This window comes from Tasmannia lanceolata, unplaced genomic scaffold, assembly GCF_043159265.1.
Source record: "Tasmannia lanceolata isolate RefF3 unplaced genomic scaffold, GAP_Taslan_0.1 ptg000002l, whole genome shotgun sequence".
NCBI classification, from domain to species: Eukaryota; Viridiplantae; Streptophyta; class Magnoliopsida; order Canellales; family Winteraceae; genus Tasmannia; species Tasmannia lanceolata.
In genome coordinates, this window is record NW_027518679.1 from 15,232,617 (window position 1) to 15,257,821 (window position 25,205).

The window sequence follows — 25,205 nt, forward strand, 5'->3', positions numbered from 1 at the left end:
TGCTATATGATCCTATCTAAATGCAAATTGTCCCTTTGACTAATGCAGGTTAACCTACATCCTAGGTAACTAGGCTTGTCCTAGGGAAAGATTGGGTGACTAGTGTGACTAGACCTATGGCACGGTTGCTATCCATAGCAAACGTCCGTGATGAGGCTAGACTCCTAACTCTAGGACTCCCTAAAACCTAGGACTCCCTAAAACCTAGGACACAACATGACATAAGTGTTCCTAAATAGGGTTCTAATGGTTCTTATGACAGAAACCTTAATCCAACGGTTCCGAGAGACATGAGGTAAATCGATTCAAGTTCTTGAAGTTAATGAATTTCAGATTTCAAGGATTTTCGGTTTCTGGACATTTAAGGAATACCAAAGGTTCTATGGTTCACTAATTTCGGCCTCGAATAGCATCCACGGAAGGGAATCGTGCGCTCTTTCCTTGTGCAATTTAATACTTAAGTTATAGCACCTTATTGCCTGGCATATCTCAGGATTTCCGTGGACAGTAAACCTTGGAGTCAATAACATGCTATAGCTTAAATATTCAAATTGTCAAAGATCGATTGCAATTGAGATACGATTATGGATGCACTGGCCATTTTACCAGAGAAATCTAAGGATCCTAAGATTTCTGTTTCAATGGATTAAGGAGTGAACATGTGACAGAAATTTAAGGTTCTTTAGAAATTTTCATAATGATTTTTAATTAATTTCAATATTTAGTGGATTTTATCAATTTCAGACCATAAGAATGATTTTACAAGTGAACTTATTGCAAAAAAAATTGAAATAAACTGAAATTTATACAGAAACAAGATGGGAATGTATGTAGCTTACTGGAAGAGTTTTACAGATTTTATATTAAGCTCCTATTTATTTTTTATTTAATAACAATGAGACCAGATTGCAAAAATAACATAGAAACTATTAGATATAGAAATGTAAATTCATTAAAATTTCTACAGTAGTAAGGTATGAGTAAACATAGTATGGTGTGAGATTTTTATGAATTTTAGATACTATTTACTATCAATTTCGGATTTTTGAATTTTTAAACTAGATTATGAATTTACACTACATGTCTTAGGAAACAAATTCCAAATCACTTGAAACTTTTACAGAAGCATGATATATAGAATATAAGACTACTGTAAAAATGTTGAGAATTTTAATTGTGAGTTGATGTCAGTCAAAAATCTCACAAAATCTGATTTTTTTCAAAGAAAGCATCAAATAATATACCAAATAAAATCCCAAAATCTTTAAAAATTCATGGTAGAATGTATCAGCATCATATTAGTTTTCCACGAAATTTCATTAATTTTGGAATCTATTTAGTATATTTTCCATTTTTCTCTTCAAAAAGATGTTTTTGAAGAGTTTTCTATTTTTTAAAACATGATTTTTGAGAAAATTACGACTTCGAAAAATGCGCTTTAATCTTGTTTTGATGTGATGAACACAAAAAAAATTTTAAAATTCCAAAAAATAGATCATCCTGAGATAGCTATTTTTTAAAATTTCGTAATTTCTCAGTCATTACTTTAATTGAAATTCCATTCTTCACTCAAATTTTTGAAATCCTTTGATCCAATGTCCGATCTGATCCGATGGTTATTTTAGCCTATTTAAATAGATTAGTGTATTAAATTTCGAGATGAATCGGAATTGAAACACTCATGTAGATCTTGATTTTGAGCACACACATATAATATTGAATTAAATTCAATTGAATGTTAAAATCATGCAAAAATATATATATATAAAATACCAAATAATCCTGGAAAAATCTGAGAATAGTGCACCTACCTGTGATATAGATCCTCGCCGAATCCAAAAGCCGAAAAATCCGAAAAATCTCGCCGACGTGCGATCCACTCCGCTTTTTTTTTTTTTTTCTTGTTTTTCTTTACCAGTGTGAGAGTGTCGTTCCTCTGTTGAGTGTGAGAGTCGCAGTGAGGAGCAAGAGATAACAGAAAGAGTTGAGAGATATAGAGAGTGAGAGATATAGAGAGTGAGTTGAGAGAGTGAATAAGAGATTGACAGAGATCAAGAGAGAATAATAAAGAGAGATAGAGAGAGACCGAGAGAGAGTACTAGAGAGAACGAGAGGGAGGATGATAGAGAGAGAGACCGAGAGAGAGGATGATAGAGAGAGGTTGATAGAGAGGAGTAGAAAGATAGAGAGAAATATAGAGAATGAGTGAATGAGACAGAAATATGTAGATGAAGATAGTGAGATAGAAAAAAAACAATACTCTGTTTTTGTTTCTTCTTTTTATTTTTATTTTCTATATGTTGGTGGGCTGATGAGGGTGAGATTAATAGAGAGAGACTGAGACAGAGGGTGAGGGAGAGACAGACAGAGAGATAGGGTGAGGGAAAACTGAGATAGATGGGGAGAGTAACACCGTGGGAGGGAGGGAGATGGAAACACCGGTACTCTATTTTTTTCTTTTTCCTTTTTTTAAAACAAAACCACTGCTTGCTGTTGGGGGTAGGTGTATCACCGAAGGAGAGAAAGGAGAGTGATGGAGGGCTGCCGGCTGAGGAGAGAAAAACAGAGGGTATTCGGAGATGACCCAGAACCGTGGAGAATGGTTTTTTTTTTTCCTATGGAGAATTGGGTTATATTCTCTACTGGACTGGCAATTGCCGTAATTAGAGAAGGCTGCCACAATTAGAGTGTCATTGCTATCGTTTTTTATATAAATTGCCATTAAAAGACCCTTCGAAGTGGGCAAGAAAAGATTACCTCCATTTATTTCTTTTTTAGAGAGAGAGAAAAAAATCATGACTTGCCTCTGTTGGCAATGACACCCCTCACTTTCCTAATTAGCTATGAACGTTAAACCAAGTGAGTAGTGTCATTATAGAATGAGGGGGCAAGTTTTTTAGAAACAATTCCAACAAGAGGGAATCAGCCTTCTATAGTAAAGAGTAAAAAAAAAACTAGGAATGTTTCCCAAGTAGGGTACATCCCACACTTGTGGTCCCTACATGCGTAATTTTACATTTTGCTCCCAATAACAACCGAACCACAAATTAGAATGGACTTTTGATTTTTGTATCCACGGGTCCCATTTACAAAAGCCGAATCTGGGGGAAGAACATAAGCGGGTCCGCACATGCTGGGTGCATGGGCTGGGGAAAATTATGGACCATCAATAGTAGGCCCCACAATGATAATGACCCTACCAGTGTTAAAACTTTTTATCATGGCGGCCCATTCCAATTTGTCTGAATGTTTTACAGATATGGTAATGGGTCCACACCATGTTGGGCACATGGTGGACCTCATCCCATGGCTTAAAACACATGGGCACCTTCTCATAGAAATTAATGTTTCAGTGTTAATTCCAAATAAAGCCGAAATGCATTTTCCATGGAAAAATGTATGGTTCCATTGCTTGACCTAAGTTTAAGCAAGATGATAATGTGGGCCACACTTGCTTGATCCCATTCCATCGACATGTTCAAGGCAGACCCACTCAATGGGTACAAATTCTCTCTTGTTTAGCTTTTTGTGAATAACCCTTCTCAACACTCATCGGAAAAATGCGAAACACGGCAGAAATGATCGACAAGATCGAGAAAACATAAGAGGCGGACACAGGAATGGAAAACGATGGAAAACGGATAGCAAAACACTAACTTCTTTGCTGATTAAAACGGAGAAAAATGGGGGTGTCTACAGATGACCTTCTTTGGTAGAGATGACGTAGTCATCGAATACCAAAGCAAAAGTGACAGTGCCATTTTGTGTAGCTTTGATCGACAAAGGACTCGCTAGACACAATGCAACCTAACATAATGCAAGACCTTAGATGAAATCCCAGAATTTGAACATATATCAAAATCATTTACTCTAAACACCATGAGATGGCAGTTTAGAATAACGGAGAATCAGATTTACTCTGGGTGCGAAAATCTTGCAATCCAGAACAAAAGATGATTATGATGCGGCGCCGTTTTTGAACGAGCAATGAAGGAATGGGATACCATTTTCAAACGGATTTTCGGAGGGAAAGGAATACCGTTTTTGAACGGTTTCAAAGGAAATGAGACGCCATTTTCAAATGATCTTATAGAGAATAATGGATGACTTTTGAAAGATTTTTAATGAAAATGAAGCATCATTTTTGGATGGGCTCAGACATATTTATATGGATTCAAAGGACACGAGATATCATTTCGAATGGATTCAAAAAGAATGAGGCCTCGTATTTGTACGGGTTCGAAGGGCTAAGAGATCGTAGCTGTACGGACTCAATAAGGATGGGACACCGTAGTTGTACAGGCCCACAAGGAATGAGAAATCAGAATGAGACTCCGTCTTTGTACGGTTTCCCAAAGAATGAGCAACCATATTTGTATGGATCCCAAAGAGAAATAAGAGACCATTTTTTAATAAACTCAGAAAGGATGAGATACCGTATTTGTATGGTGCTTAAAAGAGAGTAAGAGACCATTTTCGAATGGACCAGGAGAGAACGAATGAACATATTTATACAAATTCCACGGGAATGAGACATCACATTTATACGATGTTCAAAGAGAATAAAAGACCATAGTTGTATGGACTCGAAGAGAATGAAATACCGTATTTATACGGAGTTCAAGGAAATGAGACATCATATTTATATGATGCTCAAAGAGAATAAGAGACCACTTTTGAATGATTTGAAGAGAATGGAATACCATATTTATACGGATTTCAAGAGAATGAGACATCATATTTACATGATGTTCAAAGAGAAGAGACCATTTTCAAATGGACTCAGAAAAGGATGAGATACCGTATTTATACGATTCCCAAGGAACATGAGATACCATATTTATATGGTGTTCAAAGAGAATAAGAGACCATTTTCGAATGGTTTAAAGAGAATGGAATACCGTATTTATACGAATTTCAAGAAAATGAGACATCACATTTGTACGATGCTCAAAGGGAATAAAAGACCATAGTTGTATGGACCCGAAGAGAATGAAATACCGTATTTATACGGAGCTCAAGGAGATAAGCCATCACATTTATATGATGCTCAAAGAGAACAAGAGACCATTTTTGAATGGACTCAGAGAGAATGATAATTTGAGTTTTGACAGAGATTATCAGAAAAACGAAATCGAAATCTCCAATTGACAACTTTGGAAGCAAAGGATTTAATAACACTATGTAGCAAAGGATTTTCAAGGCACGAATTTGGGATGCCACTTCATTAGCAACCTGCCCCAGTTTGAGGCACTCTGACCTCCTTCTATTCTTTTATCAGAGGTATTCTTCAAAGATCTTTCGCCATTCGTGACAGTCCTGCTTTTTCCAAGTTTCTCAGAACTTGTTGCTGAACCTGTTTTCAGATTGATTGCACCCAACAACAATTCTTAAAATAGAATTTGTAAAAACTTTTTATTTATTTATCAAACAATTAAAAACCACAGATACGTGCAATAAAATGATAAAGTGAGAAATATTACTCAAGTAATCCTGTGATGCTTCTGACTCATCAGTATTTTCATTTGGGTTAGGCTAGCCTCTTTTAAAGAATGTTTCTTCATTGATAAACATCTTCACTTATTTTTAAGACAGTGATACTTCATATATCTTTCTATCAACTTTCCGATTGCTAGAAATTAATGCCCCTAGTTTCGGAAATCGTTGTTATTTTTTGCCTGACCTACTGTGATTTCAGAGATCGATATAATTCTTCAATCTTACCACGACCAAGTCCCCCTTTTTGGATTTTCAACTTGGCGGACCGCTGGGCCTTAACTTCTGCCTAAATCGCCTTTTCAGGTTTTCGACTCAGCAGGCCACCCCCTTAACTTTTGCCTAAGCCGCCCTTTCAGGTTTTGAACTTAGCAGGGGAATGATCCTAAATTTTGCCTAGATCGCCTTTTCAGGTTTTCAATCTAGCGGATCTTCAAATTCCATTTCTTTTTTTTTCTTTTTTTTTATTTTCTTTTTTTTTACTTGAACATAAAATGACTTTATAGGTGAGGTAGGGCTTTTCAAAGAATAGCTTAAGGTTTTGCGAGAATTTCGACCGAACCTGTGAAAAGGTTGCCTACGTATCCTAGTATAGGAATCAGGTCATGCGTAGTTCAGGGCGAATGCCCCTAGTTTGAAGGTAAATTGATTTTCTTTTCTTTTCAGATAGCATGGATTTTTCCTTTTTCTTTTCTTTTTTTTTCATTTTTTTTTCATCATTTTTCTTTACTTGAACACCAAAAGGACTTTATAAGTAGGATAGGGCTTTTCAAAGAATGGCTTAAGGTTCAACAAAAATTTCGATCGAACCTGTGAACAGGTTGCCTATGTATCCCAGGATAGGAATCAGGTCGTGCGTAGTTCAGGGCGAATGCCCCTAGTTTGAAGGTATTTTAATTTTAATTTTTTTTTTTGCATTATTTTTTTTTTCAACTTCTTTTTGGAATGATTGAATTTCTTCTTTTGAAACAACCGAACCCGGTTTGACCGAGCTGCCTACGTACCCCAGTGTAGGGATCAGGTCATGCGTAGTTCAGGGCGGATGCCCCTAGTATATTGGGTTTTGAAGGAAAATGTTATTTAGGCTCAAAAGGGTTCGCAAAAGGTTATATATATTTTTATTTTGGGTTATGAATTTGGGATTTATTCGGCCAAAGGACGGCCTTCTGGTGTTCAAGCATAGAACCTCTTGAGTTGATCAAGATTTGTTGGTTCTGGCAATATTTCTCTATTTAAATTACGGAGCTTGACGGCTTTTCCGGGTAAGATTTGGTCCACAATGTAGGGTCCTGACCAGTTTGGCTTGAACTTGCCCCTTGGGTCAAACACTGGTGCTCGATTCTCTTTCAGAACAAGATCGCCTTCTTCTAAATCTCTGACCTTAACCTTTTTATTAAAAGCCCGGGCTATTCTGCGCTGGTAACCCTGCACATCATAAAGTGCCTTTAACCTCTTCTCATCTAGCATGTTCAACTCTTTATATCTGGCATCTGCCCATTCATTTTCTGGCAACTTAGCCTCAGTCAATACTCGAAGCGAAGGTACACGGATCTCAACAGGTAGCACTGCTTCCATCCCATAAACAAGAGAGTAAGGGGTTACTCCAGTTGAAGTTCTAATTGATGTTCTGTAAGCCCACAAGGCGTACGGTAGCTTATTCGACCAATCCTTATAAGTTTCTGACATTTTGCTAATGATAGTCTTGATATTTTTGTTTGCAGCTTCAACCGCTCCATTTGTCTGCGGCCGATAAGGTGAGGATTTATGATGCTTAATCTTGAACTCTTGGCAAAGAATGATTACTTCCTTCTTGAAATGAGATCCGTTATCTGAGATAAGTTCATGGGGAATTCCATATCTGCATATGATATTGGTTCGTATGAATTTGGCAACTGATGCGGATGTAAGACCCACTCTTCCTCTACTCTTAAGACTCACTCGAGCTTCATTCTCCTTAGCTTCTGCTTTTTAGGTTTAATTCCTGGAAACAAAGGTAGCTTGTGCTGAACAATGTCTTCACTCAACCCGGGCATATCTTTGTAGGACCAGGCAAAAACTTCTTTATATTCCCTAAGTAGGTTTATTAATTCATCGCTCTCTTCAGGAGATAGAGTATTTCCAATTCGTATTTCCTGTATTAAATCTTCTGTTCCGATGTTTATAATTTCGATTTCATCTTTAAGAGGCTGGGCTCGGCGCTCCTCCTCTTGTTTGAGCATGTGCTGCAATTCAAGGGGAGTTTCGTCGATCCCTTCTTCCTCGTCGGAGGAGGGAGTGTTATTATTATTAAAGTTAGAAGCAAACATAGAGACATACTGAGAATCGGATTTCATTGACTTGAAAGAAATTACATCATCATCATTGGACTCATCCTGAACAGGCTCAGGATTCACATTATAAATAAAATCAGAAAATGACTCGCCTGGACTAGGTACTAACACAGACTTAATCGACTTGACTGGACTCGACTTAGCAATAAGATAAGTAGAAAAAAATATTAGAACTCTAGTTTGAAAGATTTTCTGTTGCAGGTGCAATCTGACTCTGAGGTTCAGTAAAGGTATCATCTCTCTGAATAACTGCTACTAGCACATCTTCACAGTCTGTTTCTTCTTGCTCTTCAGAATAGTCTAAAACTGGGAACTCTTGCCAAGCAACATCAGGCACATCTTCTTCAAACAAGGACCCCAACACATCTGGCTCAAGGTAGACTAACCAGTCCTCAACATTTTTCTCAACATAACATACCGGCGGTTCTGTTTCTGGGAGAGCAAGGCCACTAAATATTTCAAAACCAGGTATCATGATTCCTGTCACCGAGTCATACCATGGTTCGGAGAACCCATAGTATGGAGAAGTCTCGCCTTCTTTGATAAAGTGATCATTCATCGATAAGGAATATGGAGCCATTGGGAGTACCCTTCCGGTGCGGCGGATTTCTTCCTTCAATTTCAACAATTCTTCCATGGCTTCTTCCTCCTCCTCAGTAGGTACATATCCAAGACCGAAAATTCCATGGATTGCTTTGATTGGGCGCCAGTGAGATGCCTTGCTTGGATCACGGCCCAAATTCATACCAGGAAAGTAATTCATTTTTCTCATTATTTTGGCAACCACAGGACTGATAGCAAAAGGTAAACACAACTCCTCCCGAGAGGCCTCTTTATAGGAAATTGCAGCAACGTCGAACGCGAAACCATTCAAGTTATAATCTTCTGCTTCTGCAACTGGAAGGATCAGAGTTTCTCCTGCTATCTGTCCTATTTCTGGCTCTTCGTCACCTCTGACAGTGATCAACTTTCCATTTTTGCTGAACTTCAATTTTTGATGAAGGGTTGAAGCAACAGCGCCTTCCTTATGCAACCAGGGACGTCCCAGAAGCATATTAAACGAGGCCTTGATATCAATAACCTGAAACTCAACCTCAAATTCTTGACCACCTACAAGAATTTTAGTGGTAAGGACCCAGACCACATTTCTGCGGGTATTGTCATATGCGAGGATTCCAAGGGTTGATTCGGCAAAATCAGTGGGGCCAAAACCCAAGGTAACAGCAGTTCTCAACGGACACACATTCAACGCAGATCTGTTATCCACTAACACAGATGGTACTTTCTTGCCTTCACAGACAATAGTGACATGAAGAGCTCTAGCATGATTTCGACCTTGAGGAGGCAGCTCCTGATCTGAGAAACTAATGACTCTAGTGGCCTGGGTCAGAGCGACAACTTCAGCCAGTTGCTCTGGAGATATTTCTGAGGACACCTGTGTTGTATCCAATTCCTTTAACACAGCCTCTCTGTGTTTCTTTGATGCTATCAACAATCTCCAAACAGATATAACGGCCTGGGTCTTCTTCAACTGTTGCACAACTTCATCATCTGGGTCTTTCACATATTGCGGCTCTTCTCCTCGAGCCAATGCCCCTGGATTCTCGACTCTCAATTCAGCATGTTTGAAAATTCTTCCGCCCGTTGTAACATGTCTAACTTCATCCAATTCTGGCTCATCATAAGTAATAACTTGAGGGATTTGTGGCTCATAGGTGATCACCAAGAGAGGTATCGACTCTCTTAGGTATGACTCCTCACAGAAGATGATTTGGGGTTCAGAAATGGGTTCTAAGGCACATATAAGGGTGAGAGGGTCAAACTCAGAATCTCCTATGGTTATGGCATTAACGGCAGCAGGAGGATTAGCATGACCAGGTAGCGGGTTTCGGGTAACATTGGGTCTTGGCTGGAATATAATGACTTTCTCATCAATGAGTTTCTGAATTCTAAATTTCAAGGCAATGCAGTTGTCAGTAAGATAACCAGGACCCCTATGATACTCACAGTGTTGTTCAGCTCGCCAATTTGCAGGTAGAGGATTCGGGGGAGGCCGGATGGTAGGTAGGGTTATGCGACCTGAGGCAAGACACTGCTTAAATACTTCTGAAGATGGAATATGAAGAGGGGTAAATTCTACCTGGGTTCGTTGCCGAGGTGCGGTCGTGGATTGGGCATAGTCCATCACTAGAGGTTCCTGGGACCTAGAGGACTGAGCTTTGGAACGAGATATATTACTAACTTGGGCTGGAGGGGACTTTTTGAAATCTCTGGTGTTTGGGTTGCTACGGTTGAATACACCTTGAGCCATAGCCTCTTCTATCTGGGTGCCTGCCACGATGAAGTGTTTGAAGTCTGGATAATATTGCAATGACATGTGATACTGGAGTTGGGGGGAAATATTTTTCATGATTATTTGAACCTGCTCTCCCTCAGAAAGGCGCTCCATCATCTGGGCTGCTAGTCTCCTCCATCTTTTCACAAAAATTAGAAAAGACTCCCTCGAGTCTTGCTTGGTTCTCTCTAAATCCTTTCTAGTGATTTCCGTCCCATCATCATATTTGAATTGCCTGATGAATTGTTCACCGATATCCTTCCATGTCCTATAACGAGTCTTGTCTAAGACCATGAACCACCTTCTAGCAATCATGGTTAGAGAAACCGGGAACAACTGAGCCATTTGTTCGGCAGATAGACCTTGAGGCTGGCACATGATAGTGAACATTTTGCTAGTGTGTGATCGGACAACCCACACCATCATATTTGTCGAAATCTAGCATTTGAAAATTAATAGGGGGATAGATTTCGGGAAACAATGTAAGATCACTTAGGTTGAAACCACCCTGGTCCTGAAGCTGGATGTCTTGAACTTTCTTGGTAAGACTTTCTAATTTCTCCATAACCGTCTTATCAACCGCTGACTGAGAAGGCTTACTATGACCTTCACTGTACTGTTCTTTTTCTAACTCTTCTTCGGTTTTATCTGGGATAGGGATGAACACTGGCTGGGCAGGTGCTGCTGAAGTAGCTGTATGGTGCATAGGCCCTTTATCTTTAGAAGATGATGGCGCCAACTTCTCGGAAAGCTGGGCCTTGATAACTCGGTTCTCCTCTTTGAGCTCTTGAAGTTGCTGGAGAATTAAGGCAAGAGTATCGGTAACAGCAATAGGTGGAAGATTATCTTGGTTTTCTGCCATTGGCGAGGATGAGGATGAGAAAGGAGGAGATGCTGGGGTTCTCAGAGAAGGTGGCGGGGATATAGATTTCCTCTCCAATCGTGAAGAGATCCGAACCCAAGGAGTAATGGGGTTAGCCATGGTGTTTACTGCCCTGAAATATTTGAAAGGCATATTTTAAAATTAGAAAGAAGTAGACAATGATGCACGCATAGCCCAAGATAATGAGAGAGAAAGATGAACTTTATTGATCAATCATTAAAGCTTAAGTACAGGGTTCATTCTTTCAAAGATAAACGGATAAGTTTAAACATGGAACTAAGCATTCTTTTTAGACTTCTTCTTCGGACGACAATCTTCCTCAGCTGACTCTTTTAAAGGTTTGATGATTCTGACATCCCAAGCAGATGAAACGGCTTTGACAATCTTAGGCTTGAGATCCTCAGGCGGATAAAAATGATGAAGGGGAGGCACAATAGATTGCTCCCTTCCATACTGACGCAGGATCCTGGCAGGAACATAAAAGGAAGTCTTTTTTAGACCAAGAAGGCGAACATAGTTAGCTTCTCCGGTGTTGAAGACAGCTTCTTGGATTCCAAGAATTTGCCAATAAATCTGATCTTGTTGGCGAGAATTTAACCATTCAACCCAATCGCTTTTATGATCGAAAGAAACATCATGACGCCATTCACTGAAGGTGTATAACGTATGATCGAAATGGACAGGAGCTGTAATTTTTAGCTTGTGGCACAACCACACCTGGAGTAATGCAGGACATCCTGAGAATGACCCAACGAACGAGCGAACGTAAGAGCCTGGACCTGAGCTGGCACGAAGGCGAGCCATATCATCCAATCCATTGAAGGTTTCTGCAAGTATAGTAGGAATTGGATTGGCGCCACGATTCATTTGATCAATGAGGTCCAAAAGAACAGCTGACGCAAAGCGAGAAGGCTGGACAGTGAGGAACCTGGCAATGGAGCAAAATCTCAAAGCGCGACGTCGGGGTTTTTGAATATCAACAGCACCAATGTGTCCAATAGGAGGGTAAATGTCAATCAGTTGTTGCATGGACACTTCTTGGCCTTTCATGAAAGAGTTCATGGATTCATCTGGATTATTCATCAAGCGAAGGAACAAAGGATGATAATCTGGTATACAGGATGGCTTCACCAGAGGGCCATCCACAGGATATTCCAATAAGGCACACCATCATTCAAAGGTGGGACACATTTCTTGGTTGCCAAAACGGAAGACATGATGATCGGGATCCCAACACTCTGATGCGGCATAAAGTAATCCCCAATCGAGCTTAATGGTTGCCACGTAGCCGAAGAGATTTTTCTCTTCCTCACTTATGGCATAGATGTGAGATTCTCTTAATGTACCACGGATCCAATCAATAATTGTACGAGTAGACATGATGCCTGTAAGCTAAGAGAAGGGATACAAGAATGATCAGGATTTATATGAACACAAGATTGGGATAAGTTCCTGCCAGTACAAAGAAAGTATGAATACATGATCGAATCACATGATAGAAGATTGAAAGACGTACGATCAAGAGATGAGATGAGATAGCATAAGATTGCTTTCAACGGATAGATCATGAATGACTAATCCTATGAGATCTTTGAAAATGATGGGATTTATATCCTAACCCCAAAGAGAAAGTTTTTAATCTTCGTACATTTTAACAGTGTTACCTAAAGGCATCAAACCCTAATCCTAATCTAGCAGAGTGGAGAGAGGATCTCGACTCATGACTTTGTTTGTGCACCTAAGGACCGATCGTAGCCATTGGAAGATGGATCACGGCCTACTCTAGACACAAATTGGTAGGATATCCTAAGCTAGGTTCACACACATGATGCACATGTGTTCGTATACTACATGGATGTGTGGGTTAATCTAGGGGTAAGGCCAAGAGTTCCCTTAGCGCGAATCCGTGTTCGATATACTGTACCAGTGTCCGGCATATCAGTACTTGAACAAGAGATCCATTTACGCACCATAAGGTGCTATGCTAAGGGTGGAATGCTTCTCTAGCACAGAGGCACCAGGTGATGAAATCCCAGTCAACCATGCTAGATAACACTCCGGGTTCCTAAAATTGGACGTGTGTGCATGTGAGATGCAAGGGTTTAGATGCAAGTGATGTAAGTGTGTGCAATAAGTTCGCGCAATCTGTGATGCCTTCAGGTTTTGTTAGATTAAGTTTGAGTATGATGTGATAAGAAAATAAAACAAGACAAACTAATTTAACAAGTATATGAGAGATAGAGTTTTTATGAGCCAGTTAAATTAAATTAAAATGAGTTATCCTTCGGAATTGTAATGAAGTTAGGTGATCCCCAGCAGAGTCGCCAAACGGTGGGGCGCGAGCCGCCACACTCTCTCTTGGTCTCTCGTACCCACGCGATTGGCGTGTGCATTTTTATTATTGATTTTAATTCATCTTTTATGTGAACTTGGGATCACTAAGGCAATCCGAATTCCTCACAAAAGAGACTGACAGAGTCGCCACCTAGATGTGGGATCTAGGACCCATAATTAACCAGAAATCTAGACTCGTTACCTGGTTACAAGAATGGAAGGTATGGGGAGTTATCCACCACATGCACCATTCCTGCCCGATAATCGGTCTTCAATTCCAAAAGTTAACTCTTTTAAATTTATTTTAAATGGCTCATTCAACTCTTTGTTAATGTGTGAACTATGTGACATGCATCCTATGATCTAATTTCAATGTGAATCCTAAATGTGTATCTTGATTTATTAATTTGTCTGGATTCAATCTAAGTGGAAGTTCTCCTAAAATTCTAATTTCATGGAAAGTCCTAAGTGATTTAATTAAGAATTTACAAGAAAATTAATATACAAAACCCCACAATTTGTTGTGGAGCCGACTCGTGATTGGTATGCCATCAAGCATTCAAGCTGCCTACGTACCCAAGCCTCAGTGGGATTAGAGTCGACGTAGTTCGGTGCACCTAAGCTAAGATACTCATGCCTAACTCAACTAAGACACCGACCTAGACTGGATTAACTGTTTCAACAGTTTGAAGAGAAGTTATTGAATTCGAGTTGATGATTTTATTATCCTAGGATTTCATCTAAGATGCTATATGATCCTATCTAAATGCAAATTGTCCCTTTGACTAATGCAGGTTAACCTACATCCTAGGTAACTAGGCTTGTCCTAGGCAAAGATTGGGTAACTAGTGTGACTAGACCTATGGCACGGTTGCTATCCATAGCAAACGTCCGTGATGAGGCTGGACTCCTAACTCTAGGACTCCCTAAAACCTAGGACACGACATGACGTAAGTGTTCCTAAATAGGGCTCTAATGGTTCTTATGACAGAAACCGTAATCCAACGGTTCCGAGAGACATGAGGTAAATCGATTCAAGTTCTTGAAGTTAATGAATTTCAGATTTCAAGGATTTTCGGTTTCTGGACATTTAAGGAATACCAAAGGTTCTATGGTTCACCAATTTCGGCCTCGAATAGCATCCACAGAAGGGAATCGTGCGCTCTTTCCTTGTGCAATTTAATACTTAAGTTATAGCACCTTATTGCCTGGCATATCTCAGGATTTTCATGGACAGTAAACCTCGGAGCCAATAACATGATATAGCTTAAATATTCAAATTGTCAAAGATCGATTGCAATTGAGATACGATTATGGATGCACTGGCCATTTTACCAGAGAAATCTAAGGATCTTAAGATTTCTGTTTCAATGGATTAAAGAGTGAACATGTGATAGAAATTTAAGGTTCTTTAGAAATTTTCATAATGATTTTTAATTAATTTCAATATTTAGTGGATTTTATCAATTTCAAACCATATGAGTGATTTTACAAGTGAACTTATTGCAAAAAAATTTGAAATAAACTGAAATTTCTACAGAAACAAGATGTGAATGTATGTAGCTTACTGGAAGAGTTTTACAGATATTTATATTAAGCTCCTATTTATTTTTGATTTAATAACAATGAGACCAGATTGCAAAAATAAGACAGAAACTATTAGAAATAGCAATCTAAATTCATTGAAATTTCTACAGTAGTAAGGTATGAGTATACAAGTATGGTGTGAGATTTTCATGAATTTTAGATACTATTTACTATCAATTTCGGATATTTGAATTTTTATACCAGATTATGAATTTACACTACATCTCTTAGGAAAAACTTCCAAATCACTTGAAACGTTTACAGCAGTATGAAATATAGAATATAAGACTATTGTAAAAATTTTGAGAATTTTAATTGTGATTTGATGTCATTAAAAAATCTCACAAAATCTTATTCTTTTCAAAGAAAGCATAAAATAATATACCAAATAAAATCCAAAAATCTTTAAAAATTCATGGTAGAATGTATCAGTATCATATTATTTGTCCACGAAATTTCATTAATTTTGGAATCTAGTTTATATTTTCCATTTTTCTTCTTCAAAAAGATGTTTTTGAAGAGTTTTCTATTTTTTAAAACATGATTTTTGAGAAAATTACGACTTCGGAAAATGCCCTTTAATCTTGTTCTGATGTGATGCACAAAAAAAAAAATTTTAATTCCAAAAAATAGATCATCCTGAGATAGCTATTTTTTAAAATTTCGTAATTTCTTAGTCATTACTTTAAATGAAATTCCATTCTTCACTCAAATTTTCGAAATCCTTTGATCCAATGTCCGATCTGATCCGATGGTTATTTTAGTCTATTTAAATAGATCAGTGTATTAAATTTCGATACGAATCGGAATTGAAACACTCATGTAGATCATGATTTTGTGCACACACATATAATATTGAATTAAATTCAATTAAATGTTAAAATCATGCAAAAATATATATAAAAAAATACCAAAAAATCTTGGAAAAATCTGAGAATAGTGCACCTACCTGTGATAGAGATCCTCGCCGAATCCAAAAGCCGAAAAATCTGAAAAATCTCGCCGACGTGCGATCTGCTCCGCTTTCTTTCTTTCTTTTTTCTTTTTTTTCTTTACCAGTGTGAGAGTGCCGTTCCTCTGTTGAGTGTGAGAGTCGCAGTGAGGAGCAAGAGATAACAGAGAGAGTTGAGAGAGTAGAGAGTGAGAGATATAGAGAGTGAGTTGAGAGATGAATAAGAGATTGACAGAGATCAAGAGAAAATAATAAAGAGAGATAGAGAGACAGAGAGAGAGTACTAGAGAGAACGAGAGGGAGGATGATAGAGAGAGAGACCGAGAGACAGGATGATAGAGAGAGGTTGATAGAGAGGAGTAGAAAGATAGAGAGAAATATAGAGAATGAGTGAATGAGACAGAAATATGTAAATGAAGATAGTGAGATAGAAAAAAAACAATACTCTGTTTTTGTTTCTTCTTTTTATTTTTATTTTCTATATGTTGGTGGGCTGATGAGGGTGAGATTAATAGAGAGAGACCGAGAGATAGGGTGAGGGAGAGACAGACAGAGAGATAGGGTGAGGGAGAGACAGACAGAGAGATAGGGTGAGGGAAAACCGAGATAGATGGGGAGAGTAACACCGAGGGAGAGAGGGAGATGGAAACACCGGTACTCTATTTTTTTATTTTTTATTTTTTTAAAACAAAACCACTGCTTGCTGTTGGTGGTAGGTGTAACACTGAAGGAGAGAAAGGAGAGTGATGGAGCGCTGCCGGCTAAGGAGAGAAAAACAGAGGGTATTCGGAGATGACCCAGAACCGTGGAGAATGGTTTTTTTTTTTTTTTCCTGTGGAGAATTGGGTTATATTCTCTACTGGACTGGCAATTGCCGTAATTAGAGAAGGCTGCCACAATTAGAGTGTCATTGCTATCGTTTTTTATAGAAATTGCCATTAAAAGACCCTTCGAAGTGGGCAAGAAAAGATTACCTCCATTTATTTCTTTTTTAGAGAGAGAGAAAAAAACCATGACTTGCCTCTCTTGGCAATGACACCCCTCACTTTCCTAATTAGCTATGAACGTTAAAGCAAGCGAGTAGTGTCATTATAGAATGAGGGGGCAAGTTTTTTAGAAACAATTCCAACAAGAGGGAATCAGCCTTCTATAGTAAAGAGTAAAAAAAAACTAGGAATGTTTCCCAAGTGGGGTACATCCCACACTTGTGGTCCCTACATGCGTAATTTTAGATTTTGCTCCCAATAACAACCGAACCACAAATTAGAATGGACTTTTGATTTTTGTATCCACGAGACCCATTTACAAAAGCCGAATTTGAGGGAAGAACATAAGCGGGTCCGCACATGCTGGGTGCATGGGCTGGGGAAAATTATGGACCATCAATAGTAGGCCCCACAATGATAATGACCCTACCAGTGTTAAAACTTTTTATCATGGCGGCCCCATTCCAATTTGTCTGAATGTTTTACAGATATGGTGATGGGTCCACACCATGTTGGGCACATGGTGGATCCCATCCCATGGCTTAAAACACATGGGCACCTTCTCATAGAAATTAATGTTTCAGTGTTAATTCCAAATAAAGCCGAAATGCATTTTCAATGGAAAAATGTATGGTTCTATTGCTTGACCTAAGTTTAAGCAAGATGATGATGTGGGCCACACTTGCTTGATCCCATTCCATCGACATGTTCAAGGCGGGCCCACTCAATAGGTACAAATTCTCTCTTATTTAGGTTTTTGTGAATAACCCTTCTCAACACTCATCGAAAAAATGCGAAACACGGCAGAAATGATCGACAAGATCGAGAAAACATAAGAGGTGGACACATGAATGGAAAACAATGGAAAACGGATAGCAAAACACTAACTTCTTTGCTGATTAAAGCGGAGCAAAATGGGGGTGTCTACAGACGTGTCATATTTACAACTGTATAACCGAACGCATCTATTTTTATTCCCCTGTTCGGAGTTACAACATCAAACCAATCACATTTGAAAAGCGATGCCTTCAGGCGTCCAAAGTAGTTAAGCTCAATGATATCTGTTAAAACACCGTAATAACTAATATCTCCTGCTATTGGATTCTGATCCCTGGCACTTGAAAAACTTCTTGTATTTGCAGTGACAACAACTCCACAATTCTGTGTTTTCTTTTTCTATTCGCGAGCCTTCGTGTGAAAGCGGAAACCTTTACTAATAAACCCTTTGTATTTCCTAGCGACGGGCGCTGGCCCCCCAGCTAACCATCTAAGCTTTTCTGATATATGCTCACTCCTTGTCCGCTGGAAATTTTGAACCTATTCAAAATTTGATAATGATTAGCAAAGACCAATGTGTATGCTAAATAAAGTTGAAGAGTAGCTTAATGTGGGTGTGAGCTGACATGTGTGCCAAACCAAGTTGGAAATTTTTTATTGTGAATTTGCTCTATATCCCTTGCCCTAGCACGAGGATGCAACCTTTGAATATGGTTTACATGTTCTCTGCATAAGCATTAATATACGTAAGAGAAAAGAGTTTCCAAGTATTTACCGAATAGATTAAAGACAATTTAATTGGCTTACGCAATAAATGGAGAAACTGCAGGGCAGTTGAAGAGAACATATCGATGTGCCTGTTCAATTGTGTTAAAGGCAATTATTGCCTTACTCTTTTCAAAGTGAAGTTAGAGATACATGTAACTTGTAAGATCATTGATAAAGGGGTAAAACACCTTAGACCATTCACACAAGGAGTTGGAATTGGCCCACAAATACCAATATGCATGACTTCTAACTTTTCAGAATTCCTCTTGGCACCCTTCTTGGACATGTTTGATTGCATTCCCTTATGCAATCCACACAAGTCCCAAAATCTGTAAAATCAAGAGTCTCTAGGACTCCACCATTTAGTATCCTTTAAATAAACTTTATGGAGATATGACCATATCTCCTATGCCACAATGTAGATGATTCCTTATTCTCATGACTACGTTTAATGCCAACACAATCTTGCACAGTTAGGGTATTTTGAGGAAAAAATATTTAGGCTCAAACGATATAGGCCATCAATTAAGGTACCATTACCAATAATAAAATCCTTAATTATATCAAGGGAAGAAGAATGGAAATTAAGGCTCTCATCATGGTCCAAAAGTCTAAAACAAATAAAGGTGTGTAAAAGGTTCTTTCTCTACGTTAAACAAATTACGTAGATTGCTCAAACTGTTAGGTCTCTATATCCTCCACCCATGAGCGCTTCTCGTTTCTTAAGAAGATAAACCGCTCACTTTCCGTCGATGTCGGATGGCTAACTAATTCTTTTAAGGTGTTGGCAATATGGATTGAAAAACTGGAGTCAATCCACCACTTGTCATTTTGAACATAAACCATATTAGATTCATAACATATAACCAAAAGATATAATCTCGCCTTTTGAGTCACTTTAAGGCAGCCTTCTTTACATGTCCATTCTTTGTGCAACTCGAATATCCTTATCGTCAGTTGGTTAACTGACGGTTTCTTTGACTTATTCTCTCCGTAGGAACAATTCTGCCAATCTATTCTTGGTTCTTTCCTCGAATGACAAGATGAGTTGTTTCTAGCTTCTCTTGTCTAAGCCTCCCTTCTAGCTGTACGCAGATGTTCAAAAGTTTCTTGATAGACCATTTGCCCTTATGAATATTACAGTCAATCTTAAATTGACTATATTCGATAATGAGGAAGTTGAGAACACCAAGAATGACTCAGAGATCTCAATCCAAAAGGCCTGCAATTGTGCAACAATTTTGCGCATGCATCTTACACTCATCTGTCTATAATGTGCTTCAAAGATACGTGTTTGCCTATAAGAGTAGCTGCCAATACCTTATCTGAAGTGACAAATTGTTCTTGACCAACTTCCAAAAACTCCTTGGCATTGGTGGTCTAGGAGAGAGATGTCCTAATGCTTTGAGCAATGCGACTTTGAATAAGAAGTAAGCTCAAGAGGTTTGATCTCTCCCACTCTTTATAATGGTCCATCTCTGCTTGCATATTCTCATATGTAGGAGTGGGTAGTTCATCGACTCTGAGAGCAAGGTCCATCCAGCCTAAAGTGAGCATAATTCTATCTTTCTACTCAAAAAAATTATCCCTAGTAAAGAAATGGATCCTAGTAGATTCAGAATTCATAAAAGCTGATTGATTTGCTGCAAAATATAAAACAAGGAATCTTGCTTACTACGTGCTAAATTCCAATTAAGCCATGTTACTAGATTGCCAACCCATACGGACATATCTAGTTGTAAACGCATCGTATCACTCTAACCCTCCTTTGGGCCAAGGCTACAGCACACTCTAGATTTACCCTTAGTAATCGTACCGATCAATTAGATCAGAATTTGGACCCTTCTCCATACCTTTGGGCCTAGGACATGAGCCTTCATCCAATTTCATTGATGTTACGATTCCAATGAATTCGTAATGCACAAGCGCTTTCCTTTGGGCCAAGTGACTATACATTATAAACTCATTGCAATTTTAGATACAATTAGAGTAAAGCAACTTTAAAGTAGCACTTTATGTGTCCATGGGCACTGTAAATGTACCACTTGTCACAGGTATCCTCATAGCCATAGGATGCATTAGCCCCTCCAAGACTAATCGAATACCACTTTATAATTGTATCTATGGGTGTATAAATGGTCTTTAAATCCCTAATTTAAGGGTTAAATTTGATAATAAAATAATAATTTTTTGATCCGTTAAAGAATTTCGAACGAAATTACCGAAATTTTGCCGAAAATTTCAGTAATTTCGATTGAAATTTCGTCCAAAAAATCAGGTGTTCCGTGCGTCAATACCAAATTTTGCCGGAAATTTCGGGATTTCGGCTAAAATTTTGGTTTCGGATAAGTCCGAAATTTTAGCCAAAACTGTGATTTAAAACCATGGTCATGACCCATGATGACGCGAGTGTCACTATGACGCAACAACGCTTAACGCACCTTCTTCAACGTCTGCAACTTCTTCAACCTCTTTTCACTGTAATTTTATAAACTTCAAGTTTCTTGTTAAACTTTAAAAAATCATTGGGAGCTACACTTAAGTCTGATCGGAGTGCCATCAGTTGCGTTGGAAACCTAGGATGACCGGCTATTAAACTATATAAGCAGATCTAAGATTGAACGGTTACATCACCGGCGCAATCCAAACTTCCGGCATGTCCTCAAAGTTCTTTAAAAACATGAATTTTACAGATTTTAATGGCGGGTTCACCTTCTCTACTCCAAAATCCTTGTGTATATACAATAAACTTTAATTACATGATTCAAATCAATTTTGAATCATCCATTCTTGAGAATTTCTTTAAATCAGGTTCCGATTTTAATAAAAGTACGGATGTTTATAAAATTGATTTGAATTGCTTTAATTCGAACGAATCTAATCATTTGTTCAATCGTCACACCCGAAGGGCGGCTCTGATACCAACTGTAAGACTTTATTTAATTCAAAATTAAATGCGGAACTTACCTCCGGCCATGGCTATTAGAATTGAAGATCAAGCTCTGGCGATTCCTTCACACGAACCCACACGAACACGATCTCTGATGCGTACGAACAAGTGAAGAGAGAGAGATCTTCTAATCTGTAGAAGACCTTAGGGCACGATCGATGGAATCACATGCACAATTTTTCTCTCAGATTAGGGACGCTCTTTATGATGAAACTTTTGCTATAATGTATGAGCATTGTTCCCACCAAATGGAACCAATATTTATAGATTTCGGATCATAAGAGTTTGTGTCCTTCCACACGTCTAACACTAATGTGTTTTAGGGTTTTTAAACACTTGGGATTTATTCCTAAGACTCCTTTATGAATACAACACCAAGGGATAAGAAAACTAACGTTTTATCCTAAGTGGGTCCCACCAATTTGGGCCACAAGCTAAAACGTCAACAACATCAGTCGTTCATTAGACATAGTTGATCTTGACCACCTTATGGGCCCACCTAATTTTCTTACTTGATCATGTCTGTTGTATCAAAAATTGAGTGTGAGTGAGAAAAGCTGTTCGATCGTTTCATTCTTCATAGTTGACCTTGATCACTCTGCCCATCATCTTGTGGGCCCTCCTAATCTTCTTATTTGACCATGTCCCTTGTTTAAAACTTCAATGTAGTGATAATCATGGTTTTAAATTTCGACCGAAATCCGAGATTTCGGATTTTGGTCACAACACCAAAACCGAAATCAACAATACCCGTAACAATACCGGATTTCAACCAAAATTTCAAAATTTCGGACTGAAATTTCATTTTTTAAGATTTCGTCCAAAATTTGGTTTGAAAGCTAATCTACAGGGAGAAAAACCTAAAAAGAGAAGATGAAGGTGGGTTTCAAAAACCCTGAAAGAGAAGATGAAAGTGGGTTTCAAAAACGTTAACAGGAAAAATGAAGGTGGGTTTCAAAAACCTTAACAGGGAAGCTGAAGGTGGGTTTCAAAAACCCTAACAGGGAGGATGAAGGTGAGTTTCTCTGCAACTTAGATGAGGGTGGGTTTCAAAAATCCTAACAGAAAGGTGGGTTTCTCTGAAACTGTGACAGAGAGAGAGAGAGAGAGAGAGAGAGAGAGAGAGAAGGAATTTTGGGAGATTACACGTGTGAGAGAGGGTAAAGGGCGAGGGACACGTACACCTTGATAGGAATCATGCATGCCACGGGACGAGAGGTCATTTGAGAGAGAGGAAACGCGTGGATGCAAAGAGAGTAGATTTCGACCGAAATCACCGAAATTTCAAAAATTTTGGTCGAAATTTAATATCACAAAAAACCAAAAATTTTAAGGCATGAAGGGATTTCGACTGAAATTTCGATTTCGGAGGGGGCAAAACCGGTACCGAAACCGAAATTTTAAACCATGGTGACAATGGACGTTCGTTCATTGGACTTAGTTGAACGAATTACAGGACCCACATCTTAATGGGCTACAAAAGTAGCAGGACACACGCCCAAAAGGACCCTCTCCACCCACTTATCAAGACCCAAAATGGGCCTTGTAACAAATATCCAAAACAAAAATCATGTCGGCAATGGATCACGTGAGAATCAACACTGACATTCCTTGAGAAAGCCTCGAACATTTCATTTTCTCACCACCCATACTCCACATACATAAAGCAGTCAAACCAAGTGTGAACGGCATCAAAGTCGGTGAATCTTTACATATTTTTAAATCTCAAAAAATTAGCCCATAAAAGAAATTAAAAGAAGCCCACTAAATTTTCTCACCTAAACGCAAAACAAAAGAAAACAAAAAACAAAAAAACACTGTTCATAAGTCGGCTATGCACATTTAAATTTCGTGTCCTCTATATAGCCGTTGTTTTGTGTGTAACTCCAATTCTACTTGCTCTTAGGGATAACGAGGTGGGCCATCCACAATTGCGACATTTATTCAAGAGAACTTATGTGTTTGTTGAAAGTGGCGAATCCACAAGATTATCAGCAGTTTGTTAGGTTACCGGAGCCTGAGGACGCCACCGGAGAGGATGAGATGCGGTCAATATTTTCAAGCCATAGTCAGGCACGAGAAATGTCGGCGATGGTATCGGCTCTGACACATGTGGTCGCCGGAGAAGGGACCGGGGATTGGGTCTCTCGGCGAGATTTGAGTACAACTATGGCTTCGGTATCTAGGTCTTATTCTGTTTCTTCGCCTTCATCTTATTATTCATCTTCCTCTTGGGGTGGAGGGATGAAGAGGGAGCGAGAAGAAGAAAGCAATCAGTTACAGGAATCGATGTTGAGGTTGTATAGAGGATTTGGTGATTTTCAAACTTATGGTGGAGAATCATTAGCTGAAGCAGGTAGGCTTTACCATCTTGTTATACCTGTTGTTATTAAATTTTCTTTATGTTTTTTGCTTTTATTCTAAAAGAAAAGTGTTTTAGACTTGGTTTTGATCTTGATCTTATAAGTAATTGCACACTTTACTAGGTGGGTTCTATGTGTGACCCCCCTATGAAATGCTGTATATTGAAAGCTCTCTCCAAAGTAATGTAAATATTTGGTTTTTAACTATTTTCTTTCTTTGGAATTTCCTTTACAGAAGCAAAAGAAGCTCCTATTATTTCAACAACTACTACAGCTACAACTACAACAAATATATCAACTACTATAGAAGAGAGCTCTTCAAATGGAGGGGGAGAAAGGAAAAGAAGATACAGGGGAGTTAGGCAAAGGCCCTGGGGTAAATGGGCTGCAGAAATAAGGGACCCACATAAAGCTGCTCGGGTTTGGTTAGGCACTTTTGATACAGCAGAAGCAGCTGCACGAGCTTATGATGAAGCTGCCCTTGGATTCAGAGGAAATAGAGCGAAGCTAAATTTCCCAGAGGATGTCAAAATCATACCGACCACCCCATTGCTGCCTTCAATTTCTAAGGCTACCATTTTGGAGGTTTCCCCAACACCTCATCCATTTATGCAATCTCAACCTATTCAACAGTTTCAAAGCTCCGGTGTTCGTAGAGACTGTGCTCAGTATTCTCAATATTCTCAGTTCTTACAAAGTTCTATAGATTTTCAGAGACCTCCAAAGAGTCTTTTGGATCAGTTCCTATATTCTACTTGTACTACTGCGGTGTCCTCCTCTTCTTCATCTTCACTTCCTATGTTTTTCACGGACCCGAGTTACCTCAGTCATCCAGAAAACCAGCCGCAAGGAAGGGGGTCAGATTTTCCCGCTCCACCATTCACAGATTCCAGTCATTTTCCTCGTCCTAGTTGAATTGTTTTTTGGTTGGTAAGCTGTGATTGAACCTCCAATCTATTGATGAAAGAACAAAGCCTTTTACCAATAGCTAGAGGCTGAACACCTCCTAGTAGAATGTTACAAGTTCCATTACTAGTTCATAGTTACAAGCTTTCTATTTTAATTTTCTCAATTTATTTGATTTTGATATACTTGTACGGGTAGTAAGTTTGTCCCTACTTGATCCCATAAACTTACAATTTTTTTTCAGTTCTTCTCGTTGATATCTTTAGCATTTTTTGTTTAGAGAGCGATTTTACGAGAGACAAGTGATACAAGGTCCCCTGCTCTCATTTTTAAATACAGCCCGACTAAAGTAAGCTATATCCCTCCTGCTTTTGATATATACACCCTGTAAACTCTGAAAGGCGAATTAACTGTTAACTCAAGCAATCGCTTGAAGCATTTCACCCTAGGTACCTAGTTTGGAATACCTAGTATACTGCCTCCGGCCCTTAAATATAGAGATACACAATGGTTATTGACTGGTTAATGGACTCTTACC

The 25,205-nt window shown here is 38.7% G+C and overlaps 1 protein-coding gene across 1 annotated transcript; it reads left to right on the forward strand.

Annotated features, from left to right (window-relative positions):
* Positions 1-23,285: 23,285 nt before the first annotated feature.
* Positions 23,286-24,910, forward strand: LOC143882524 (uncharacterized). The gene is made up of 2 exons (XM_077386008.1): positions 23,286-23,754; positions 23,997-24,910. The coding sequence occupies exons 1-2, from the start codon at positions 23,355-23,357 to the stop codon at positions 24,674-24,676; spliced, it is 1,080 nt and encodes a 359-aa protein (XP_077242123.1). The 5' UTR covers positions 23,286-23,354; the 3' UTR covers positions 24,677-24,910.
* Positions 24,911-25,205: the final 295 nt, after the last annotated feature.